Source organism: Corvus kubaryi, unplaced genomic scaffold, assembly GCF_017639235.1.
Source record: "Corvus kubaryi isolate FWS band 111438036 unplaced genomic scaffold, C.kubaryi_AGA036_p1.0 37249, whole genome shotgun sequence".
NCBI classification, from domain to species: Eukaryota; Metazoa; Chordata; class Aves; order Passeriformes; family Corvidae; genus Corvus; species Corvus kubaryi.
This window is the reverse complement of record NW_024581072.1, coordinates 2,156,866-2,184,143: the sequence shown is the minus strand read 5'-3', so window position 1 is coordinate 2,184,143 and position 27,278 is coordinate 2,156,866. Positions and strand designations below refer to the sequence as shown.

Here is a 27,278-nt window from a genome sequence, read left to right as displayed (position 1 = left end):
TGTTACAGTGTCTGGCAAACAGCTTTGGTGGGACACATAAGATTCACACAGTGTGTTCCAGGTCCAAGACAGAGTCTGCGAAAATGTCTCCCACCACAACTTTTAATGCTCATCAGAGATAGCACTTCTTGCTGACTCCCCTTAATAGCACACCTTCTTTACTACTCTGACATCACCTAACACATTTCTGAACTGGGACAGCAATTCCACTTGGAACCAGCAGCCCTTGTGAGGCTGCACACACTGACAAGAAATTTGTTTGCAGATCATGATCTTAAAACAATGAAGATCAGAAGCCACTGGGCCTGCAAGACCTGTGGCAGTTGCTAGGACTTCTAGCACAAGCGGTGCATGAGCATGCATTCCAGATAAGGTGTTCCCAAGAAGGTGAGGTTTCAGATATGTAAATACGTGCAGGGAAACACCTTTTTGTAGTCAAAATACATAAAAGACATCATTCTTCTATTTTATACCAAAATCCACTGTTCTGCAAGTGGCAAAATCAAAAGGAGACAATTCTACCCTTTCCTGACATAACTAGACCACATGAAACCTAAGCGCAGAGAAATGTCAGTTTAACACAATCAGAAATTGAAGCTTTTTCTTGTCTGCAGCATTTCCATAGTTAACAACTGTTAGCCTGTCAAAATCAACTAAGGATTCGAAGGGGGGGATATCAGACTTTGTCCAATTTATGATGTTTCACGTCAGGTTGTTGTTGTTATCCATAGTTAATCAGGAGACAAACCAAGACAATAAACCAACAGCAGGAAACTCAATCCAAGACGTGTGTTTCTATTCAGCAGTTCTGACACAATGAACAGAAAGATAAAGGGAAAAGTCAACTTCTGTTTTATTTATACAGTCATGGAACAACAGAGGATTTAATTTCTCTGTTTTCAGGCTGAAGTTTCCAACTAAATGAAATGTCCTCTTTCCTTACAAATGTAGTTGGCTCATATCAATAACAACTCCCCTTGCTGGAGAAACAGATGAGTCTGTATTGCCAGGTCATTCATTAGCAAAAAAGCAAACTCATTATGTACGCTGGCTATCTTCTACAGGCTTTGGAGCTCACACAGATGGTGACATAGGAGGTATAAACAGATTACTACACAGGTACTATTTTTAAACTCCTAATTTCTACACAGTAGAAGTATACTTACACTGCCCATTCCAGCTTCTCATTCTTGATTGAATTGTAGAGGGCCTGCAAAGGGAGAGAAATGAGACGGAATTATTGTCTGACGCCTCCTCCACATACACTATTATGTTGAGGAAAGATACCCAACTAAGATCAGCATGCAAGCTGTCTCAAGAAAGTACCACATCTGCTAATACTAATGTGAGAATCTTCAGCAGAAATTTCACCTAAGGAAAAATACTGAATGCATGTTTTGAGATTACAGTCATTTCCTCAAGCAAGTTTTAGGGGTTTGTGGTTTGTGTCTTTTTATGAACAGAATCATGGAACAGCCATGGAAAGGACTTTAAAGACTATCTAGTTCCAACACTCCTGCCATGGGCAGAAACACCTTTCACTAGGCCCGGTTGCTCAGAGCCCCATCCAACCTGGCCATAAACACTACCAGAGATGGGCATCTACAACTTCTCTGGGCAACCTGTACTAGTGCCTCACCACACTCACAGCAAAGAATTTCTTCCTAACATATAGTCTAAACCTATTCTCTTGTAGTTTGAAGCCATTGCCCCTTGTCCTTTCATTACATGCACTTATAAAAACTACTTGTAGGCTGCCTTCAGGGACTGGAAGGCTACAACCTGGTCACCCCAAAGTCTTCTCTTTTTCAGGCTGAACAATTCAAATTCTCTCAGCCTGTCTTCATAGGAAATGTGGTCCATCTCCATATCATCTTGGCGTTCCTCCTCTGGACTCACTCCAGCAGGTCCCTGTCCTTCCTGTGCTGGGACCCCAGAGCTGGATGCAGTGTTCCAGGTGGGGTCTCACCAGGGCAGAGCAGAGCAGAGGGGCAGAATCCCCTCCCTCCCCTGCTGCCCACGCTGCTTTGGATGCAGCCCAGGACACGTTTGGCTCTCTGGGCTGTGAGTGCCCATGGCTGGGTCATGTTCAGCCTCTCACCCACCAGCACCCCCAAGTCCTTCTCCCCAGGGCTGCTCTCCATCTGTTCATCCCCAGCCTGTGCTGATACCAGAGGTTGCTCTGACCCAGGTGCAGCACCTTGAACTTGGTCTTGTTAAACCTCTCGAGATTCCTGATTTTTATGTTGTCCAGATCCCTCTGGATGCCATCTCATCCTTCTGCTGGGTGCCATCTGCATATTTGCTGAGGGTGCATTTGATCCCTTCATCCATGTCATTAATGAAGACATTAAGTAACACTGACCCCCATATGAACCCCTGAGGGACACTGCTTGTCACTGATGTCCATCAGGACACTGAGCCATTGACCACTAGTCTCTGGATGTGATCATCCAACCACTTTCTTATCCATCCAGTGGTCCACACACAAAATTCATCTCTCTGCAATTTAGAGACAGGCATGTTGTGGGGAACTCTGTCAAAGGCTTTACAGAAATCCAGATAAATGACATGTGTAAGCCCTTCCCTTGTCCACTATTACTGTATTCCACAGCCATAGGGAGGAGGAGAGAAGATCCAGCAGGCAGGAATTGTGCAGCAAGATTGATTTATTTAATTATTTTACAAACTCTTTTATAGACTTTTTTCTTCATAGTCTAATTGGACAAAGAATCAGCCACCCCCAGGGGTGGTTGGCTAGAATCCTAAAACATCCATTGTGAAAATATTTTTCTACTGTACCATAAACATAGTTCTACAAGATCGCAGGTGTTCATAGTTTAAGAACTCTGCAAATATCTTCATGAGAGAGAGAAGTATCTCACAGACTTAGAAAGAAGCAAGAAAATTTCTTGCTAGCAGCAATAATGTATCCACAGTCCACGGAATGTGGTCACTCCATCATTCAAGACCACTGGGTTGATCAGGCAGGATTTGCCCTTGGTGAAGCCATGCTGGCTGTCTTGGATCACCTCCCTGTTCTCCACATTCCTTAGCACAGCTTCTAGAAGACTCTGTTCCATGATACTCCTAGTCACAGAGGTGAGGTTGCCAGGGTTCTCCTTTCTACCCTTTTAATGGATGGGTACAATGTTTGCCCTCTTCCAGTCACCTGAGACTTCACCAATAGAATGGTGAATTCATGACTACCATGACTTTACAAATACCATGGAGAGTGGTTTGATAACTACATCAGCCAATTCCCTCAGGACTCTGGGATGCATCTCATTGGTTCTCACAGACTTAGGTACATTCTAGTTCCTCAGGTGGTCATGAACCTGAACTTTACCTACAGTTTGCAAAAGACTATGGCCTTGAAATTCAAAGCTCAGTTTAACTCCTGACTCTCAGTGAGACATTTTTGTCAATGATTTTAATGGGGACGTTAAAATTTCACCATATGGGCTTACCTGTGAAAATTTGCCAGAATAGCTATCCAAAGTCCCTGAGCCTCACAGACACCTGAATGTTTTCCCAGTCATACACCTAAACATAAACACGTTCAGTTTCTAAGTGCAAAACAGAAAATGAATGTTAAGCAACTTTTGTGCTTGAAGATCACCATCTTGGACTGCTGCCCACTAACACCGTTTCTCTTTCAATTCGTAGGAAAGGTGCCAGTAGGTTTGACACCAAAGGTAACAGTTCTGTTGTTGAAACAAGCCTGCAAAGAAAAGGGTAAGTCAGTCTGAAGGCTGACTTAAGCCTGGGTGAGTATCAAGACAGCTGGGATGGATTTTTTTTGAGAGAAAGTACATACATCAGTTGGATAAGTATGTCTTATTTCAGCCCTCCAGTAGCTGATGTATACAATGGTTAAACCCCTGGTATTACTACAAGCTAATGGAGTTCTTCAAATAGGTCACTTAACTGAAGTGAAGTATTTTGGTATGGAATGTCCCTGATTCTCACACGTATAATCCACATTTGTAATTCACCTTATATACATAGCTAGATTTACTCTCTCTGGCACATAACTCCTACACAGCCTCAAAATATGTTAACGTGTAGAAGAACTGTTGATGCACATGATTAGCAAAAAGTAGCACATCAAGTATGAACAAGCCTGAAAATCACATACTATAATAGCTATGACATGATGCTCAACAGAAACAGTAACATTTAGATAGCCTTAATGTTGACCCAAACTAAAAATAATTTGGAAACTGAAGCGTTGAAATTAGCCTTGTGCATATGCCACAGCTGAATTTGCATGAGCAACACCATAAGCATATCCCACTCTTCATCCTGTCATCCACTGGCTCCTTTCTGAATCTGGAAATCTTATTTGAAGATCCTTAATATTCAGCTCTGTGGACATCTGGCTTAACTGAACCATACACAAGCAGGTCAAACATACTGGTGTAACTCACCTCATGCTGATGCTACACAGGCAGCAACTCTCGGTCACAGTGTTCCAAAAAACGTAGGTTTCTCAGAGCAATACAGCAGATATGCACACCAGGAATAATCATGCCTCATTCTACTTACACTGAGCTAGCAAAGAGAGGTCCTCACCACTAACTGGGCTTCACTGTACCATTCAGAGAAATATGATGAAATATTTCCAAGTCTGGAGTTTTCACTATTTCTAAATAACGTATCTTCTGTGAAGTTGTGTAAGGAGCTCTGAACCAAAGGCAAACAGCCAAAGGTGAAGGGATGGGCATTTATGGCAACTTGTAAGCAGTTGCTTAATTTTCAGTGAAAAGCTATCACGAGATTTTAAGACCACTCTGCAGAAAGAAAGCAAAAGAAAGAGCTAGTATTTTCCTCCTGCCAGTTCAGCAGAATTAGACACAACTCCATTTTCCTACACAAACCAATGCTGATACTGGTTCCTGGGGTCATTGAACATTTCTTATATGATTTGGCCAAAGCTCCTGTCTTATTCTTTGACTTGTTTTTTTCTTCCTGCTATGACTAAAATATTCTCTTACATTTTCAGCCAGAAAATTACTTCCAAATACAAAGCAAAGAGGCTGCATATTTTCCCCAGTTGCCTCCCATTTTTTCAGAACTAGTATTTTTTTTCCTCATCTAGCTGAATGAGTTTTTGAACCAGCAAAAACCTGGCTTGGGGAAACACATTTGTTGCTCTCTGGCCCAAATGACTACAACACTGGGTCAAAACCTCTGAAATTAACACCTGCCTTGTACAGGTTTTTATGAGATATCACTGCTAAGCACATCTCTAGGGATCACTGCAGCCAAAGAGCAGAACACATAAAAGCAGCAGTCCAGATTGGTGCAAGGACAACAAACACCCCAGGCTTTTGCCTTGTGAAAAGAGAGGTATGTTTGTCCCAAACTTTACTAATGAGCCAGACACTGTCTTCCTACTTTAGGGAGTAAAAGACAGCCAGTCATATGGCACACATCTGACCAAGGACATGGTGTCCCCCACAGAGCATCAAATAGAGCCTGTCAAAAAGTTTATGGTATTTAAGAAACAGAAAAACTGTAGAGAGCATTCACAACAGCTGTATACGCAGCATGTTCCGTGTGTCTACCAGGCATGTTCACTGAGACCTCAGCAAGCAGAGGACCTCTCCAGGGATGCAAATACATGAGTTCTCATCCAACCCATCCAGTCCCCCAACCCACCTCTCTGGCAGAGCCTGCTGCAAGGCTGTGCACTTGCTGCTGGACTCACTGGCCTTTCAGAGCTGCTTTATGTCCCTTCTCCAAAATTCTCCAGTTATTCTCCAAAATAACGGACACTTGAACATTTTCCTGATGTCTACCTGGGCTCTCAGATGTTCCAGAGAAGTAAAATTTCCTCCTGCCATGTTTTGCAACTAGTAGCATATGTGTACAGCACCTCACCTGCCCCCTGATTTATTTCATGGCGGTTCCCCAAGGCCCTGATGCAGACAGCAGCTCTTTTTAGCAGACATTTCTCCAGAGTATGACTAAATCAAACAAACTTGGAGACAAGCACTTAAATGCTTCACTAAATTGCAACAAAACTCATCAGAGACTATGGCATGGCCATGACTTCCACCGTATTCAGCTACCTGCAAGAACAGGTTTTTATTTATTCCTGTTTTTCTCCTGGGAAATGAAAAAAAAAGAAAAAAGAAAAAAATTAAAAAAGGAAAAAAGGAAAAAAAGCTCCCATTTAAAGCACTCTTACAGACTGACAACAGTCACCATTTCCTACCTGCTAGCCTGGGAAGTGTTTGGCAAATTCACTATGTAAGCTAGAGAACAGGAGGCTGGACCACAGCAGTGAATGACAGAATGAATATTGCATGGGTCTCATCTTCCAAGCTGGACCGATACCAACCAGAAAAGGGAAAGACTTTCTATCTCTTTTGTCACCCAGGGCTACTGTAGACAAGATGCAAACCCCCAGATATCAACCACTCACCTGTGTCTGACTTCAATGCTTTGACTTTTTATCCCTATTACCCAGAACACAAAGACCTAACTCCTTAGAGTTTACAGCTTTCCCCTTTCTGACAAGTGGTAATCTCTAGGTGCACTGCACCTCAGGCCGAGCACTGCTGTAAGCTTCTCGGAGAAACAAGTGCAATTTTGGAGGCAAAATAAAAGAAATTGACTGCTACATAAAGCAGAACAGTAGGCAAAATCCTAGCCACCTTTCTTGTTTTAACTCCAATGCTGTTTCCTACAGCTCCAGTTTGACCCTTAGAAGACTGCAGTGTAAAAAAAAAGAGATTTGTTATGTGTTTGTGGAATTTGTTTGTATTTGTTCATGAAAGAGGCAAGAAACACTTTCCTATTTAAGTGGAAGGCTGTAACTCTAAAAAACTGCTGAATTCCACCCCCATTCTCCCTTTGGTAAGCAAGTAGGTCCACAAAAACTCCAGATTTTCACAAGCTCTTACTGGCTGGTACTTTCAGTCCAACTGGAAAGAAAAGCAAAACTATGGAGAGAATGCTTCTGAAAACTCCTGTTTATTTTACAGAGCTACCAAGGAAAAAAAAAAGTCATTCACTACCCTCACCTTCCTCAAAATCTTGTCACATGCACAAACCACTGGACCCATTTAAACAGGCTGCTCTTGTCACCTGCTGACTGCCAGTGATGCTGTGAGTCAGCCTCTGCATGCAGAAGCAATGGTACAAAAGAAAGGCACAACCAGGTGTGTACACAGGGACAAAGACCTAGCAAATTACCCAGATACTGATCTTGGTAAATCATCTAAGTAACAAGTAGTTGCAGGGCCCCCAAAGCCCACCCAGCAGATGCAAGATGCTTGAAGAGATCCCAAAGCACTGTACAACTCCTCCCCTCAAAAGGCAACATAGGGCTGGCTCTTGAAGCAAGCTACTGACTTTCTGTTTGCACTAGCCCATACAGAAAAGCCTGCCAAGAGGGAAAGGAATACACCACACATTTCTTACACCTGCTCCACACATAAAAGAGGAGCCAGAAATACCTGCTGTGAGACGGTAAATTGGCAAAGCCAAAACTAAGTTCACAGAGACAGCAGGGATGACCCAGACTGTCTTCAGTTCTTGTCTGTCATGATCTTTCCTTGCACCCAGTTTCTCCCTGATTTTTGGAGTCATTGTTGGAGGAATGATCTGATCATTGCAGAGGATAGCCTGGGTGGCTTTTGATGCCCCCAGGACAGGGCTGCACTTAGGCTCTGAGCCAGGCCCTTGCCACACTTCCCTGCCATTGCCAGAAGCACCCCTGCCTGGATACATTTCTTCTTCACCTCCAGCTGCTAATGGCGTGGTTGATTCCAAGCAGCAAGGAAGCCCCAAATACACCTCTGGGCAAAGATGTGCTCAGTCTTTGCAGTCACAGCATCTCCCCCAGTCACTCAGCACCTGTCCATCAGCTTTGTCCTTTGGAGCAGAGCAGCCAGCCAGGCATCAGCTCCAGCTCCTGCCATATGTACTTTACTGGATGGAGAAAAAACAACTGAAGTAGCAAAACTCTACAAAAATAGAACAGGTTACAGAGGCAAAAGATACTAGACATTCCAGGTGTCTGCACAGACTCCTAATAGGTGTTAACGTGCTCATCCTTTGGACCAGGGCGTAGCTCTGAATCATTGCCTTCTGACAGGTTTGGATGGGGAGCAACACAGTGCTATATATCACTCATGGCTTGCTGCTTGAGTGACTACCTGAAGGCTGGCCCTCCCCCAGAATACAGATCTATACTACTTCACCACCTGCTATTTGCCACCTTCCCTCAAAACCCAGATCTTGACATTTTCTTCTGTCCTCACGCACAGATCTGTAACACCTGGCAAGGCAAGGATAAGGGTTCTGATCACTGAGTGTCTGTAACTCCTTGCCAGATTCAAAGCCCACACGCCCACGATTTCTCATGAATTTTCCCCCCTTCTGATGGGGATGCAGCAAGGATGCCAGAATAGTACCCCAAGAAGCCTGTGCATTAGTGCATGGCATGGCATGTCTGCTGATACTGTTCTCAATTTTAAATTCCACTGGTTTGTACAACAAACGTTCTTCTAACAAGCCGGCATACATTATTCATAAAACAGCACAGAGCTGTTCAGCAGCATATGGAACCGATGAATGTTGTTTTGGTGTAGGAGGAGATAGGGTTGATAGGAATGTTTTAGGGGGAAGGAAAGGAGATTATTTCACCCAGGGAATTTCAAGTGCGTCACCAACTGGAGGAGAACATTTCGAAGAGAAACTCCTCTGTTAAAAATCTGGTTTGTATGGAGAAGGAGGAGGAGGGGGAGAAAGAAAAAAAAGGAAAGAAAGATTGTACCAAATATATCATCATAAAACAGAAAAGGATGGTTGGCTGTGGCTCCTGAGAGCCAAGAAATTAATGCCACACAAGAAATGCATCCTTTGTACTGATACACAAGGCTTGCTTGAAAAGATTTTTTCTGTACTTGCTGAAGTGTTTCATCAGTGTTATTGTAAAGGCAGCATACTGAATTATTACAGATAAATAGAGAAAAGGCTAGAGGAGTGCTTCTTGATAGTGGAGCACCTACACAGCCTATTTCAACAGTTTTAATGGCTCTGTGCATTTGCAGGCAGGACAGGCACAAGTACTTGGCAATTCAGCCCCTGGCTGCAGAAAAGAAGTCTGTCACAAGAAGAGACTAGCGACCATGCTGGGTCACACTGATGATCCTAAGTTTCTTTGACTCACCTTGCATATCATCTGGACTTGAGCCTGCTCTCCAGAGAGCAATGGTACATAATTCACAGTATCCTTTTCACAGGTTCTCCTGCTGCCCTAAGGCTGTGGTACTTGCCTATAATACACACTCAGGATGCAGCCCCCTAGTGAAGCCTCTATACACACGGAGGCACTACCTGATGTGCGTCAAAGAGATGATAGGTACTTGGGCTACCTAGCTTCTCTGACACTGGCAGCAGGCAGACCTCATCTGCGGGCACCATGTTGGTGCTTTGTTCATATTAACTAAAGCATGACGATACATAATACTCTCTAGCTTAGCAAAAAAGGCTGAGTCACATCAAGTGAAAAGTAGAAGAGGAGTATGTTTCTGAGGCACAAATGGTTTAAATCTGTCTCCTGTCCAAAGTCAGCTGAAGCAGTCACAGAAACACATCTTGAGCACTGTAATCACTTTATATGGGGAGCAGATAAAATACAAGGCAGTCTAGACACAAAGAGGGAAACACACCCACAGAAATATGAAGAGGACAAGTCTACAAACCAAGCCTTACTTAAGACTGAGGAGATCTACAAGGCATCAATGATCAGAAAAGCCCAGCCTAGAACTGAAGACATTTCCTGAGAAGTGATGCACGAACACATATGCACAGAGTTACACTGATAAAAAGACCTCCTTTGCCACACTACAGATTAACAACCTCCAGGTTCTTCCACCAACACAGCAGTATCAAAGAGCCAAAGCTCAGTTATAAATCAGTCCTCCAGATCAGTGACGTCTTAGCAAAATAAATGGGCAGACAAAGATCAGAATGGGGAACAGAGAGATGGAAAGAACAGGGCTGTCCAAAATCACGAGACCAATCACTTGCAGAGCTGCTTGTCATCTTATCAGCCAGGCAGGCATCACTGAAGGGAATGCAGGGATCTTCTCAGCCCTCCATAACGCAGCTTTTACACATCTTAGATGCCCTACAGATACAAAAACCTTTGTGTGAAATAAGAAAACAGCACAACTGAAACAAAGCTGCAGTGTTCTTCCCACCTTATTGAGATAAGCAGGAAAAGAAGTGGATACCTCTCAAACAACAACCTACAGCACTTAGCAGGCAGAAATGTGAATTCCACAGAGGAATGAACACAGAGTTTTCATTACTGCAGTAGTTAACAAACTGTGTCAGACACCATCCCTGGGAAAAAGTCCCTGCCCTGAGGACACTCCACCATGCATACACACTGGACACAAAGCCTGTGAGAGGGAAGACATATAGATTAAGTAATTCACCCAATGTCAAAAGACTTGAGTTTTTACCATAAGCAGGAGAGCTTTCAGGCATAAATCCTCCCACTGAATACTGTGCAATTATTCCCATGCTTAGGGTAAAAGTGATCACAAAAGCAGGGTCCCAGAGCACCTGCACAATGCAGCCTTCACTTTAGTATTTGTTGGAGAAGCACATACTGCATCAGCAACAGCCTGAAAATGATGGCCATGCTATTTCTCTGCCCCAACTCAGCAATACACTATTTCTTAGATATGGTTAATAAGGTCCTGAAAACAGAGGCTCATTAAATTGAACTGAAAAAAATACTTAGATTTAGTTCTGTTTGCAGTACTCTGTGATTTAAGTTACACAGCTCAGGCTCTGAAATGCCATACAACCTGTAAGCCAGCAGAGAGTGATCTGCTAGGAACTACTGTGCAGCACTGGGATCTTTTCACCATAGCAGAGGAGACTTCTCACAGAACAGACAGGAGATTCAGGGAAGGGACAGTACAAGAAGATCCATGCCTGTGCCTATTTTGCATGCACATGGAACCAAGACATAGTTAAATGCTTGGCTGATGCACTGAAATATTTCACCCTGATTCAACACACCTTTGCAAGTGGTTGTATCTTCTAATCCCAAGGGCAGAATCAACTGGCAATAAGAATGAAATTAGAGGCACATTTTGGTCACTGCATAAAGTTCATCCAACCCTTGGAGACATGGAGCACCTTTGAGAGGGAGACGGCTACTAAAGCGCTTGCCAAGAGTTCCTGGGTGCCTCTCAGTTATTGTGTGGGAGTGCGGGATGAGGAAAAAAAAGAGATGCTGCATGGAGTGGGGGTTGTTTGCTTAGGAACTGAATAACTGGGCTGGGCTGGGTGAGGAGATGCTGCACACAGTCACTGTAGCAGCTGGGCACAGCCTGTGCTACCAACCATTACCACACACTAACATATTCCTGCAAATGCACAAGCAATGCCTTCCTAATAAATACTTAACAGCAGTACTTAATCATGCATGCAAGTGGGACAATATTTTCATCTAGCACCCATGCCTACTAAACCACAGAGCTGTAGATAAGGAGCAAAAATTATTTTTCTACAGAAAACAATTCCTATTAAAAAGATAATTCCAAGGACATCACCTGCCAACTCTGGCACTTTTCCCAAGTGCAGAGCTCCAACTAGCATTGTCACTAGCAAGTTTTCTCTGTTTACTATTGCACCAAGCTCAGTGACAGGGCATTCAACTAAGACCCGATCATTATAACACCAGAGCTCTTCCACCTTCAGGTCTCTCCTCAAATGCAGAGATTTTTTTTTTTTTCCTGACCTGACAGCAATTCTGTGATCACTGCAGATCATCCGGAGCTCTTAACTCCTGCAAAGCATAACCTTTTCACAACACCAACCCCATGCCTAACCAAGCAAACCACTATTGATATTTAGTTATTTACCTTGCTTTCTTTAGTAGAAAACTCAGAGGAGTTGGAGATTTTCATAGATTTTGACCGATGGGACTGCCGCCAGAGAGATTCTTCTCGGGAGTATTTCACCGAACCTGCGGCTCTCACCCGGACTTTGCTGGTGCTCTGAACACTGTTAACTCCAATCATTTCCAAAAGTGAGCGTATGGGATGGGAAGGAAGAAAGCTAATGGAACTTCCCAATCCCCTGCAGAGGAACTGGAAAAGATTACGTCTGGAGAGCCCAGGCTCAAGCAATCAGTGTTTGCTTAAAGCACACTAGGCTGTTTTCTCCAGCATCTTCAGGCACACTGTTTGGAGCCAGCCTGATTGTTCCAGGCATTGCTCACGTCACTGGACGGGAGAAAAAAAAAGAAAAAGAGAAAGAAGAGGCTGATAGAAACTCCTCCCCTGCTCTGCTCCGCTCCCCTCTCCAGCATCAACTCCCCCTTCATACACACACCAACAGTGAGAGGGAGAGAGGTGGAGAGAAAGATGCTGGAACAAATGCCAGCAGATCAAGCAAGGTATTCATTTTCAGTTCACGCGGCCACACTTCCCTGCCTGCAACAGCCTGCCATGCTCATTACTGCCTGCAATGACAAAGAACACTGTAAAAGAGTCTTCAATCACCTGCCAGCTACAGGCTTCTGGATGTGAGAAACACTGATGGATTCCGAAAGCACCAGAAAAACGAGTGAAAATCCACAGCACCATAACGAAGTACTGGCAAGCCCCAGAGAGACGAATCAGCAAATTTCCACAACTCTAAGTGTTTGCACTCATTAGCCAGAGTCCTCACAGGGTGCCTTCACAGGGTGCCTTCCCAGGGTGCAAGAGAGAGCAAGGCCACTTTCACACTCTAAAAGCAGCTTAGGGGAAAAGAGATGACTTTCCCAAGGTGATCAGTGCAAACCAGCAGCAGAGCTGTGAACAAGCAGCTAGGGACTCATCTCCCCACTCAGCAGCCAGGAGAGCTGCAGCCATACCACAAGCAACCTGCATGTTCCAGTGGCTGCCCCACAAGTGATGCAGCTCTGGAGTGGCACCCTGTTTCTCCCTTGTGGCAAACCCATACAGCCTAGTGATGAGAGAGCCACTACCACTGCCAGAGGCACCACTCCAAACTACAGGAACCTGGTTCCAGAGGTCAGGCACTCTCTCAGTGCCCAGAGCCCCATTCCTCCATGCAGGGGGCACGGGGAGGCTGACGCTAATAGGAACTGGTACTCTTACTGAGGGCTGGATGCACTGTATATGGGAAAAGAGAGATGTTTACCTCAATGTTGCAAAAGCACCATCATTTCTGGCTCCTGGAGACCCAGAATGCAGCAGACTGTGCATTGCCATGGCAACATGCTCCTATGTGAGAGAGAGAGACTGCTCTGCTCTACTCAGCACAGGATCGTGGCAGCTGCCAACAGACACTGGGCAGGTAGAGCAGCTTGTGTGAGAAGCAAGGCAAAAGTGGACAATGGGGACATTGTCCCAAACCCAGAAAAGGCAAACAGTTTGTGCAGAGTGAGCACAAGGAGCTGGAAGACTGCAGCAATGCGCCCGTGCTGCAGGCTAAGACCAGGTACAGCAACCTGCCCCACGCCACCATATCACCAGGCAGGGCAAGGACAGCAGCAGTGGTGTTGGGGTCTGGGAGGACACAAGAGCTCTCATCCCACTCACACCACGACACACAGGGAGCAAGTCTGTGCACACACAGAGCAATGAGGCAGGGCTGCCCTGGCATGCTGATGTTAATGTCCTGTGCTGAGATACATCAGCCAGTCAAAAGCTGGCTGAAGAGGCTCCAGTCTCCATTCACATCTCAGTCCCATTCTATTCTGCCAAGCCATGCGAAGGCAAAGTGAGAGTTTGCTCACCCTATGTCGTCTGCCCAACAGCACCTAAGGCTAAATAAGATGCACATTAACTGAGTGGACTTTTCCCCTGGTTACATCTTCCCAGTCTCTTGCAATCAGGAATTTACATCCTTACAGGGCAAATGGCTAGACAGCCACATGATGGTCCTAGGTGCATTTTTGCTCATAAAAGATGCTGCTGTCTTCCCAGCGTGCAGCAGCCTCTGACAGCATTAACCCTTTGCTCATGTTGCCCCCAAGGATGCTACAAGGTGCATAGCCTTCCCACAGACTGCAACAGGTGTGGGCCATGCTGAAGGACAATGGTCAGTGGAACAGGGAACAACTAACCTAAATATCAACACAGAAACTGTCCCCGGGGTGAGAAACTTCTGATTCCTCACAGATTCTGCCTCCATCCTGCTTGAGGCACAGATTTCTTCCCTTCTGGCCAACAAGAAAAATACATTTTCATTTCCACAACAGTCAGATCTAGCAAGCCCATCCCTACTTCACACATTAAGATCAAATCCCAAATGTGCCCCTTTTTGACACAAACCTGTCATTGCTAGAGGATAACTGAAAGGAACCCTTTTTTCTAGCAACAAGCATGCTCTAAGTTACTTCTGCCACTTCCCAAAAAAGGTTTTATGTTACTTAACCCGTGTGAAATTATCCACTGCTTGCGGAAAAGCTTTTCAAAGAAAATCTCTTCTTAGAGGAAATTTGCACTGCAGTCAAACCACTCCAGATGAGCTAAGCAGCAGGTCCTGACAGGTGCTACGTAAATGGCCACAAATCGCTTTCTATCCTAGCAGTCCCCTGCCTAGCAGATTATTCTTGCTCTCAGAATAAGGCCAACTCCCCAGGCACCCTCAACACATCTAAAATAATTATACTCCCTAAATATCACACACAGACCTAGGCCAGTGTCAATTACACAGAGCAATTTTATTATTAAACACAAGCTAGACTGAATCAAAGCAGTATTTCTCTTCTGTCACCCACAGTACCATCACTGCTGCCTAATTGTAGTGGTTCATCTAAGCATTCCCTGAGCTGAAGTTAGCAGATCCTCAGGTAGGACTTGTTCCTTACTTCAGAAAGGAACAAGTCTGTTTCTTGGAGTCCAAAGCTCCAAGGGGCAAGAGAATGTTCTTTCTTCTTTTTTTCAACTGAATACGGAAAAAACTTCTCGGCTCACACTCTCCCAAAGAGAGCCTCCTGAAGTTATGCATTTGAAGCCTTAAATGTCTTCAGATGTGTGATTCAGTTTAGATTTCATCAGTGTCCCTAATTTTCATCTGCAAGTGATAATACAATCTTGTACTCCTGACTGAGCCAGTATTCTGTGTACACACTGACTGTGTCCTGGGGAAAGACCATTCTTCAACATTTGAGAAGACCCACCATTTTAGAAATTAGTATGTACACAGGATTGATTTATGTCTGTAACTGAGCAACAGGGATTTCTGAGCCAGAAGTGGTCTGTTAACATAAATAGAGGGATAGAAGGGATGTTTTTAAAGAGGGGCTGAATTAGCTGTGCAGTATCAGAAGAATCAAAGCTGACCACACCCAGGGGACCCTCCAAGTGTGTCAAGAATTCATGATCTTCCTCTTGTTCAGAAGTTAGCAAAGAGGTGGTAGGAAAGGGGCAGAATGTAAATATTCATTTAGTCAGTGACACCATTGGGGTGATCAAAAGGATTGTGACCCTATCTAGGGACCTTCCCTATCAGTTCCTCTGAGGAACAAACCATAAACCAGCAGGAATATTTTGAACTGAGGGTCAAAACAGATGCAGGAGCAGAAAACCAGAGTCTCTATTATTCCTTCCATCTCATCCTTTTAAAGCCACACAAAAGCTCTTCTCTTGTCACAAGGCACTAGGTCAGACCCCACTACCCATAGAGGAAATGCGCAGCTGTTCCAGCTTACCCTGAAATAAGCTCCTTTCCATCTGCTCCTCCCACCAGTCAAGTTTTCCGGGGAGGCAAAACATACTCAGTCCTTGCTTGGTCCTCCTAATGTGATTCGGCAAATCAACACCACAAGAAGAAAAACTGTAGAATTCAATATGGGCTTTTGGGGTACAAACCTAAGGACCACCTTACTGTATCTAAAGAACTCCAATGTCATCAAAGTCACAGGAATCCATTAGCATCATTTAAGCCTGTCAATGACAAATACAAACACAAACTGACAAAATACATAAACATGGACATATCAATTACTTAAAATATACCCTCAAAAGACAGTAATGTATTTGTGTAGAACAGAAAGGTAGAACTATTTAATGCTGCCGCTAAATACTGTTTGTAAAATAAACAACATTAAATCTTTCCTTCATCCTTCACCTTTCCTTCTTGGAAGGGGAGGGGAAAGTTAATTCTGACAGATAAGCTACTCATATACGATGGTGCTACAGAACTAGAGCTTAAAACTGATCAACAGTAACATTCCTGTAATATTAAGATAATGATTTCTTAGGTCTGCTGACTAGGGGGAGATGACAATCAAGATTAAATCTAAATGTCTCCTGTGAGCAGCAGAAATACTAAAGCAACGACTTCATTTCTAAATGCATAAGCAACCAGGTCAACAGGAATCCTAGCAGGGTAAGAGCTGGCATGGTGGGAGAATGATGGATGACTGCATGAAGGGAACTGAAGTACCTCTGTTCTAGGTTACAGGAGAGGAAGGCTAAAAGCACATCCACAACCAGCAGGCTCATGGTCACAGCACAAGTCTTTGCAACTGACTTTTTACATCAACAAGCACCTAGAAGTGAGAATGACAAAACCACAATGGCTGGTGGAAAATCAAATCAATCCTGGTATCACTGTATCTCTCTGGGATTCGTGCTCCATCTTGTGCCAAAAGAAACCACTCCTAAGGTAAGTGCCCTGCTGAGAATGATAGGAGACCACAGGTTTAATGAAAACAAGCCATTGGATAACAACAGGGATGCAAAGAAATCCTGCACCCTGTTATCCTGATTAGCACTGCAAGTGAAGAGATGCCTTTAGCCATCCTTATGTTCCTTGCAGCAGATCTGAAAACAGCTGTTTCACAGACCAGCTGTTCTACTTCCTGGCAAAGCACTATAGTATCCAAGGGAAATAGCTCCTCCTCTTGAATTCCTCCTTTTAGGAATTATCATCTGGTGCCAACAGAGCTCACAGAAATTAAGTGAGCCATATAGTAGGCACCAACTAACACAGACCACCAAGTTCCTTAACTTAAAGCTGTCAAATGTAGCTATAGAAAACAACAGCACTTCAAACAAATCCATAAAAGCATCAAACCCCTAAAATTCTGCATAGCTGTGACAGAAACCCACAGGAAAGTGATTCAAGAACTGCTGCAAAGCCTACAAACCATCTCAGATCAGCCGCAAACAACCTCTGCCTCTGTCCCTTCAGTGAGGTGAGCATGCTTAGAGTCAACACCACTGAAATAAACCCCTCACCATTCCCCTAGAGATCCGCATTAAAAACAAAAACATGAACAAACAAACAAAAGAAACCCGACCCAAACCAAACCAAAACCAATCACCCTCCAAGGCTTCTTACAAACATCAAACACAACAAAAAGCAAAAGGGGAAAAGGAAGAGGAGGACAAGGAAATGGCAGGGGAGTGGTGAGGAAGTGGAGGAAGGAAGGAAAAGGGCAAAACGAAGGGGGAGAAGGGGGAGAAGTGGGAGAAGAGTGGGAGAGGAAGGAAACTGAGGCCACTCTGAGATCCACACAGGTTTCAAGTGGCTGCCACCTGTGGCTGTAGGCATTGCAGTGAAAGGAGGAAAAACAGGCATAGCCTTCAACATCCCTTTTCTCCACAATTCCATCTGCCAATGGAGTCATGTCCAGCTATCTTGCACCAAAAGCAGGTGAAATCCTTTCTACATCTCATGACACATTCCAGAACCCATCTGTCAACAGGACAGAAAACTGGTGCCTTAGATTTGCCCCACTTTTGTACAAGGATCTTGTGAATACTTATTAATCCAAGAAAGCAACCTCAGAGGAAACTAAATATTCCATTTAACATCACAGGAAAGGAGAAAAAAAAAATCTAAATTTAAGGACTAGCCTAATGCTCTTGTTTGACAGAAAACAGTGTAACTGGGTCAGAGAGAGAAGAGTCCAATGTTATTTGGAAAGTGTAGTGACAAACAGAAGGAAGGAATAACAAAGATTTATACAGCAATATAAATATAAAGGTGGTGGAAGGAATGTTCTCTCTTCTTCTTTTTTTTTTTTTTTTTAAATATGGTATAAATTATATTCCTACTTCTCCTTCCCTTGAGATGCAGCACAGAACTTAAATTTCAAGCAGATCAGTGGGTGGAAGATCAAAGAATGTTTTTCAGAATTTGTTGTCTACCTACATGGAGGTGGGAGTAATATGTCATAGGGACCAAAATGTACGTGTGACATTGTATTAGAGATTTCCCAGCCTGAAAAGAGCCCAAAATCCCTATTTTGAAGTGGCAAAGTGCATCATTCCTGGAGACTACCAGTCTGTATCCTCCACACTTGACAGCTGACATTCATCCCTGGGAGCTGCTATGCATTTCAGTTACAGTGGGAGACAAGTGACAGCCCTGGCTATCTGACAGGCTGGAGAAGCCAAACATCAAATAATTCCCTTGTCTGATCAACCTGAACAAGACACTAGAGAGCTTGCCTCCACGGATGAAAATTAACCCCCCAAACATTCATTATGAATCTGGTATTGAGCCACATAATTGCAGCCAGTAGTAATGGAAATTCTTAGCTGACTCTGCTTGGGTTTCATTCCTTGCTGACACAAAAGCCCGGTAGGCTAGGTGAGATCTTTTGAGTAACAATTGGAAAGTAAACAGGTGAAAGGTTGAAGGAGCAAAAATAATTCAGAGAAATGCGATTGTGAAAGCAGAAACAGGTCCATCCTGAAATCCAGCCTGCCTCCTAGTAAGATAAGCAATCCCTAGTACCACCCCTGGACTTTTGCAGAGCAATCCTTATTCTTGGATCACCTTTACAAAATTTTATATTTTAAGCCTTGTTTAAAGTTCTGATTTGCCTGCTCAGAGACACAGTTGGTATTAGGCTCTTGCTATTATGAGGCTTTCTTCAACTCAGTATCTGGGTTTATTTGACTTGAGAAAAAAATATATAGATTACAGATTTTTCTTTTTATATGCATTGAATTAAGTTCCTGAAATGCAAAACAAAAATATATTTGCATTTCAGCAGGGCAGGAAGGTGTCAGGAATCTATGTAATTCGAAGGACACAAAGCAAAACACACACCATCATAACCTGGTCCAATTCATAGTTCTGCACATGCATGCTTTAAGTGGGTATTACTCTTGAATAGGACAAATGACAACACTCAAAAACCTCTAAGCTGAAGAAAACAAAGGTTATCATGGCAGGAAGGTTCGCAGCAAGGATGGCGAGGAGTAAAGGCAAGCTGGGTGCTCCCTCCAGTCACTATAGATCTGTGGCTCCTCAGAGATGGAAAGTAAAGTATGCTCTCACAAACAACTATTTAAGACAAGGATTAATGATTTTGTCCTGCATTCCCTGACTTTTATACTGCCAGATTAGACTCTGTTGTCTCCTAGCAGCTGAAAGGGGCCTTCGGTAACAGATCTTCCATTTCATACAGATAAGAAATAGCCCAGAAATACTATTTCCAACGGAAGTATTGTTAAGAGGATAAACTTTACTTTGGGGAAGAAAAAAGGAGGCAGAGCTCTGTGTTATTCAGTTGAGCAAAGACACTTGGTCCTCTCCCTCCTCTGCCCACTGCTGCAGGGTGTTACAGCAGCCAATGCAGTCCTCCTGGGGCCATTTTGGCATGCTGTCACATGCTCTCATCTCTCCAATTCCATTAGGTTTCCCTCGAAGGTGGAAATTTCTTGCCAAAAAACCACAAAACGGATGAAGTAGGGAGACTGCTGATGAGAGCAATTAGGGCGTACACAGCAGTCCAATTAGTGTGAGTTCCTCTCTGTAAAGGCGGGGCTGAGGGTGTGCAGGGAAAAGTTATCCACCTGATGCTCATTCTCTTCTCTCCCCTAAATACCTGAAATGATTGGAATGGATGAAGTAAGATGCCAGTAATTGTCTTTAAATTGAGTGTTTGCTTTGGAGGGCTTTCAAAGGGAATTAAAAAAAGAGAGAGAGAGAGAGAGAAGGCAGAAAGACAGTGGCAAAAAAACCCCTTAATTAAAGTGCAGGGAACTGATAGCAATATGAGATAAATCCTACTTCACAGCTTCTACAGGAAATTGTATATCCCAGGAATCCTGATCAAGAATTCAGATTGTTTAGGAAATTAAGGAGGACTGGTTCTTCAGAACAGTTCAGCACCAGCAACTCCAAGTTAATTTGGTCACTTCATTACAGTGTTTCTGCAGGAGATAAGGCCTACCCAAAAAACAGCCTTTGAGAAAAAGCAGATCTTTTATGCAGGATTGGCATTTTATCTCCATCAGCAGCCCCTGACAGGATGACTCTAGCCAAGTCCCTAGAGAGCATCAAGTACCTCAGCATGATGGAGGTTCCCAGAGAGTACAATGGGTCAGTGAAGAGCTACCACCTCCTGCCAGAAGACTTCCCCACATCCAGTGTTCATGTCACAGGGCAGCACTACCACCAGTCAGCCCATGTCAGCGGTTGGGTAATGCCCCTGATTCCACGAATGAGGTGTCTTGGACACTGTAATTGCAGAGGACATTTACTTATGCAGAACAGGTGGTACTTTGCACACAGCCTAACAACAGAGTACCCCTTCCAGAACACTGCCTAACAAAAGCAGGGATCCATTTCCTCAGTGATGCCCTCTTGCAGGCTCTCTGTGGACCACAGAAGACATTTTCTCTCCTTACATATGAAAGGCCTTGTTACTGCCACCTTCCTGGAGTGGACTCCCACACACCTTGTCTCAAGATGGCAAGAGGAAAACATAGTGGCCAGCACCATACCAGCACTTTATTTGTGGGGACCACACTGCCTGCAGGAATTGAAGGAAGAATGTATGGCCAAAGTTAGGCTGTTTCCAAGCGAATCTCCTTCTCATTCCAGAAAATCTTGTGAAGTCCAACTTTGAAGAAGGCTATGGTCACACAATACAATTCCCTAGCATATCACTGTGAAGATGGTATCACTACAGCGTGTTAAAGCTGGTGTGAGCACATGAGAAAGAAACCACTCCTACACTGTAATGAGGTTCTTGACGCTGCCAAAATGTCAGACTGATTTTGTTCTCTTTCCAAGGAAGGCGATTCTAGCCATGGCTTCTCTTTCTACATATACATATATAGATAGATATATATATGATGAATACATGAATACAAGCAGACCCCATGGAGAGAAGTGCACTTTTAATCACAGTTTGGCACACTTGCCTTTACAGGTTCCAACTTTAAAAGCAACCTCAGATCTGACTAAAGGAGTGAGGAAAAAGGAAAGGCAATGAATCCTTGTGCAGATGGGTGTACAAAAGCAAAACTCCTCTCAGGTTTAAATGAACAGACAGCAAGATACAAGGTGAGCAAGATCATATTAGCATTTCTCATTTCTACTTTCACACCACAGTGAAATATCTGTTCTCAAAGCACAACTAGTGACACACAGAGAATCAGGTTGTGAAGACCTTGTGGTTTTTACCAAAAGTGTTCTCATTGTTGGAAAAAAACTTAATAAAAGTTAGCTCCCCCACAGAGGTGGAAAGAAAGAACTAACTTGATCTGATGTCCCAAGTTTTCTGAGACTGGTCACACGGAAGTGTGTCCCTCCTCACATGTTGATGTATGGCCCTTGGTGTGCTATTTTCCTACCCAGACAAAACACTCAGGGCCACACTCTGCACTCAGGGTGAAGGGATTGACTGAAGACAACGTTTGACTGATGCCTGTCAGTCAGCTGTCCTGGATAAGCCCAAGCATTTGCATTTGCACCCCTGAATCTGGGAACTGGATCCACAGAAAATGCTGCACAGAGCTTCACAAGCCCTGGATAAACACTCAACTCTCCCTGGCCCTCCTTCTCCTCCACCACTGCTCAGCTTTGCTCAAGCTCAGCAGAGTTGCAGAGCTTCATACAGGGACGCAGCAAGGCCACAAGGAGAACACGGGGAGCCTGCAGAGGCAGAAAAGCCCACTTGCTTCACCACAGGTCTGCATTACTCACCAGTGGGTGCTCAGGACCTCACTCCCAAAGGGACACACTGCCACCCTGTGGAAACCGCTCTTCCTCTCCCAGGCGGCTGAGCAAGGATGCAGGGAGAAGGCTCCGCAGCCTCACTGATGCTCAGTGGCTACACTGCTAATGCAGCAGCAAGCCACACACACTTTGGTGCTGTGGAGCAGCGCGCTGTGGATTTAATTTACTGAGATAAATGCAAAATTAATTTCCACTAAGTCTTTGTAATCGCACATTTAGTGGCAGCATGGCTGCTGTGAACACAGTAGCTCACACACAATCACTCTACCCACTCCACTACCCTCCACTGATAAATGAAAAAACAAGGGTCACTTCATTAAATCTTCAGACAAGCCAGATGAGAAACCAAAGCTAGGCGCCACCTCTGTCCCCAAGACATCAAGGCAGCACACAGAAAAGTGCAGAAAGCCTTAAGCGAAGTGGGACAGCAACACTGAACTTCTTCCGTCTGTCTACATCCAAAAAATCCTGAGCCCTGGTATTTGCTTTGGGTGAACAGTCAGACATCCCTAGCATTAGCAGGTGAGCACTGAACACCAAGGTACAGCCCCAACTGCATAATTCTGTAAGCATGAAAACAAACAGCAGGTGAGCACCAGTGGAAGTCTCTTGTCAGTACACTTAGAAGGTTATTTAAACACAATCTGGAGATCTATTTATTCAGTAAGGGCTGTAATTAGCCTGCAAATTAATCTCAACATATCCCTCTATGGCAAACTGAGAAATGAGATTCCTTGGGGGAAAAAAAAATTTAAGTGTGGCTGCTGACAGATGAATACTCTGTATACAGATTCAAAAATTAAAGACATTAAAATAAAGGGGGGGTTGAGTTTATATTTCCAACTGCTTAGTAAGAACTGAGGCAGGAGGGCCCAACAAAGAGCTCCCTGAAGAGGCTGAAGAAAATGAAGATATTACCAAGACTAGAAGACAAACTCTGCCCCATTCACCTATGCAGGTACATCTGTATTTCACAATGGGCCTGACACAAAACCCACAGAAGAGATGGCAACTCATTTGGTTTACTTCAATAGGCATTGGGTCAGCACTCAGATGCACCAGCTTCTTATTTTTATTTCCACTACAACAAAATGAATAAATTATGAACTCCAGTGTATGTACATCTGTCTTCATTCAAAGTGCTGTTTCACGCTAGCAATCAGACGAAAAAAAAGTGAAACATTCTCATTATTATTGACAATAAAACAAGGTTTGTCCTGCTCAGCCTCTTCCCGCATTTTTCAGATTTAACTCCTGGCACAAACTTAATGAACAAAAGCTGAAGCAATGCAGCCTGTGCCAGACAGCACATTATAATCTGAAATTACATCTCCAGCTCTAATCTGAATACCCCAGAGCACCTTTGATGAAAAAACACACACGCCTTCCAGATAGTACACAGAGATCAGACTTAGCCCTTATGTATTTGCAGGCAGAGCCAACTGGCTGCTTCTGTCCACTGTCATCAGGAGACAGCACTCTGGGTTGGCATAGCCACAGGAGTTTACAAGGCCCACAGCTCTGGGGCCAGACCTGCTGCAGCTCAGTCTCACCCCTCTGTGCTGCAGAGAGTCTCCTTCACTATCAAATCAAGGCAAGAAGGAAAACAACAGAATAAACACTGTATATATTATGTATGCTCTGGGAGAAGAAACGTGCCCATCACTTGTCATGTTTGACATTTAAGATTCAGAAAATGCAAGATGGGTGTCCTGTTTTGAACCATCCTTCAGAAAAAAATGAAATCCACATTCTGCAGTTAATTCCTTACCTTCAAGAGCCCTCTTGGGAAGTCTTTGCCATCGTTCATCCCCTGGAGGTTAGCAACGAACTCTTGGCAGGTCATCTTTTTCCCAATGTTCTGAAAGGGATGTCAGAGAAACACAGCATCATATTCCTGCTGCTTTCCAAAATAACAGGAATGAGCAACATCAAATTAAATACATCTTCCTGCTCTCCTTTAAGCCCAAGGTAGGCAGCAATAAGAAAGCATTCATGAAATTACTCATAGATGAGCATCCTTGTATGCATATAGCTAGAAAAGGGAAGGTGTCTTTGCACCCAAAGGCCCACACACACCCCCAAAAAAACCCCAGCTTAATGCCGGGGGTAATGAACAGGACAGTGATGAAACTCTCTGGTATCTGCCTGGTGCCTTATATCCCCATGTCTCCAAACTTTACCCATCTCTGATGGGAAAGCTCTACTTGAATCTGCTGTGGGCACAAGGAAACATGTGACTGAGGCCCCTTCCAAACACTTCTCTTAAAATTTGCAATGCTCCCTTTCAGTGGCAACTGCCCTGAGTTGGAGTGCGATGCCCAGAAGTGGCCATTACCTTTTCTGATTCACAGGCTGAGGCTGCTTGGACATTTCCATAGGCTTGCTCTCTTTTCTCTCTCTTCCTGTCTAAGTCTCAGACTGTAAGTTGCCCAAACAAGCCACAAATGGGAAAGGAACAGTTATGTCCCTGTAGGAGCCAAACTACATCCAGATGCCTGAGGCTGCCCTAAACTACTCTTGAATGCTAGTCTCCATCATCCCTCAGAGGAAGTGTCTGTACTTGGTCCCCCAGGTGCTAGAAGTCCCCTGCTTCACATGTGGGAACCTTGTGAGTGGGCAGCAATTACAACTCTGCACTGATGAAAAAGGACACCAAAGAATCCGAGGAAAGGAAATCAGCCTGAGATGAGCTGTGAAATATGGTAAAGACAGAGGGAAAAATGGGGCTCTGTGATGGTCATGGTATCTTTGAGGATGGCACCACTGTCAGTCAGGAGACGGAGGTGAAGACAACTTCTCCACTATCAGGACATGCTTTGTCTGCAGAAATACAGCAGAAGAGCTCTGTGTGAGCTTTGTCTTGGGCTAGGAGCAGGATCATTTGATGTTAAGAGTTACATGATAGCACATCCTATATTTCCCTTCCATAATGTATCATCAGGAAAGATGGAAAACCACCAAATCTTGACCATCAGCTTCACCTAGCCAATAAGGAAGATCTCATAGCCTGCAGCCTGCACAAAGCCACAGAAAGAAGGCAAGCAGTAACCCTGGAACAATGCATGACTTCCCACAACAGGATGGCTCCTGACAACACAGGCTGGCTGTAACCCTGCCTCTCTGCTTGCAAAGCTTATAGAACACAGCTCATAACTTCAGTCTTTAGGCGCAGGCTGAAGCTGGTCTACTAGACTTGCAGGTACTTTCCTTTCTCACTGCAACTTCAGCCTCCTTCCACTTGTTTCTTCCACACAACAGTTTGCAGCTTCCCCATGCTGACCAAAACCAACAGCAATGTGGCAATGGAGACAAATGGCTGTTTTGCCACAGGACCAAAGCTAGTATCTCCATACAGTGCCACAGAGGTTCCAGAAGATGCGCCTGGTGGTCTAGAGCTACCTCAAAACTCTCAACACCAGAGTGGCTGATGGCCTCCGTGCAGAGAAGCAAGCATGCATTTCCAAGACACACCTAGCAAAAATTGTTTAGTTACAAATAGAACAAAGTGTGGCAAGACAGGGAAAATAGAGGGGCTAAGTAAGAGTTCGTCTACAAGAGTTAAAGGCAAGTGTGAACCGAAGGCAGAGCAGCTGCATTACAGCCCTACAAGCAGTGGAGCTTATTGTGAAATAGAAGTGTCTGTGCTTATGATCAGTATGTCAGTAACAAATAGAGCTCAGTGTAGACAAGCCCTGTGACTCATTTGCTTCCTGCTCTAGCAGAATCCTGGTAAGGATGGGGCAAAGCACTATCTTTGTTAGGAAACAGGCAATTAGGCATATCGGCAAGGGCTGCATTCCAAGTCAAAAACACTGAACTTACCACCTATGTGGAAAAATGCAAAGCAGTAAGAGGAAAACCAAAATTACAGGAAATCAGAGGGGTTGGAGGGAACATGATGACACACCCATGGACATAATATGAACAGTCTGGCAAATACTACAGCTGCATATACATAACAACACACTGTCAACTGCCAGTGGGATGAGCCTCCAAAGTTACACAGTGCAACAACCAGAGTTGGCAGCAGCAGTGATGGGACAGTGCCAGATCATTTACTCCAGTACTTCTGAAGACAGTAGGGCCCACTAAAGCACTGCAGCTGTCAGGCTGATGCATGACCATTTGGTTTCCCTCCCTGGACTGTGAGGCCAGGCAGACTGGAAAGCAGGAACCCCAGGCTGCTCATCGCTCTGGGGAGTGGGATGCCTGTGCAGAAAGACTCAGGTGTGCTCAAGAGAAGCCATGTGTGCTAAGAGACAAACTGAGGCACATTCTTGCACCCCCAATCACCCTCACAAGTGACTGACACACCATTCAGTAGGGAAGGCTAAGCCTACAGAGAAAAAAATTCTTCACAACTCCCTTTCCTCTCCCGCTTCCACAACCTTCAGACAAAGGCATTCAATTAATGGGAGGTAGGTCTCAAAACTCCTAGTGAACACACAAGTCTTGGTTCTATTACCCACACCCACAGGGGCTGAGCAGCCCTTTTAGACAGACCCAGGGTGCCTCCATGTCCTGCTGCCTGACCCAGCACCCTCAATGTGTAAAAGTTCCCAAGGGATACCCTCCTGGAAGAGCTCTTGCAAGTGCAGTGGATGGCCAGAGAGAAGCCCTGGATCCACCTGACTGAAGCCACTGCTTTTGCACACTATCATGTCATGCTCCCTGTGTTTTTATCCACTCCATCCTAACCCCAGGGCAGAGGAAGCCTCCCATCAGCACGGGAATACCTTGCATAGCAGGTGTATTGCACCATGGGTGCTGAAATATCCATCCTAAGGCTGCTGGCACCCTGCAGCAGCATGATTAAGAGGACTCAAACCAGAATGCTATTTCCCCTGGGCAGGCAGTGGGTAGAGGTGTGCAGTGCAGGAACACATGGCTGCCACTCAGCATGCCCACATGCCCCTTTCCACTCTCTTGGCTCTGAGTACACCCATGATTTATCTGTGCAAAACTCTGGTTCCACCAGGTCTGCCCCCTGCAACTGGATGCCTGCAAACATCACTTTCCCTTTGTGACCTTTCCCAAACTTCTTCACCTCCTGTCTTTATTCTGCCTTCCCACATGTTTATACATACTGTAAAGGGGAAGCTAATTCCAAGCACAGCTTCCTGGTCAGGGCCTGCTGCAGAAAGGATGGTAAGCAAACCAGAAAGATGGGCCTGAGGACAAGGAGTATGCTCAGGCATTATGGCAAAGCCAGGCAGAATGCCAGCTTACACATGACTGATCAAGGCATGCTGGAAAGGTCCATCCAGGACAACAGCCTG

General features: G+C 44.5%; 1 protein-coding gene across 3 annotated transcripts in view; it reads right to left on the bottom strand.

The window, feature by feature from the left end:
• Window positions 1-27,278, bottom strand: part of PSD3 (pleckstrin and Sec7 domain containing 3) — a 100,011-nt gene that overhangs the window by 31,722 nt on the left and 41,011 nt on the right. For all 3 annotated transcript variants that reach the window (XM_042023426.1, XM_042023427.1, XM_042023428.1), the window contains 2 exons: window positions 23,768-23,857; window positions 1,167-1,210 (listed from right to left, as the gene is read on the bottom strand). In XM_042023426.1, the coding sequence (XP_041879360.1) occupies window positions 1,167-1,210; window positions 23,768-23,857 (134 nt within the window). The remainder of the gene's footprint in view (window positions 1-1,166; window positions 1,211-23,767; window positions 23,858-27,278) is intronic.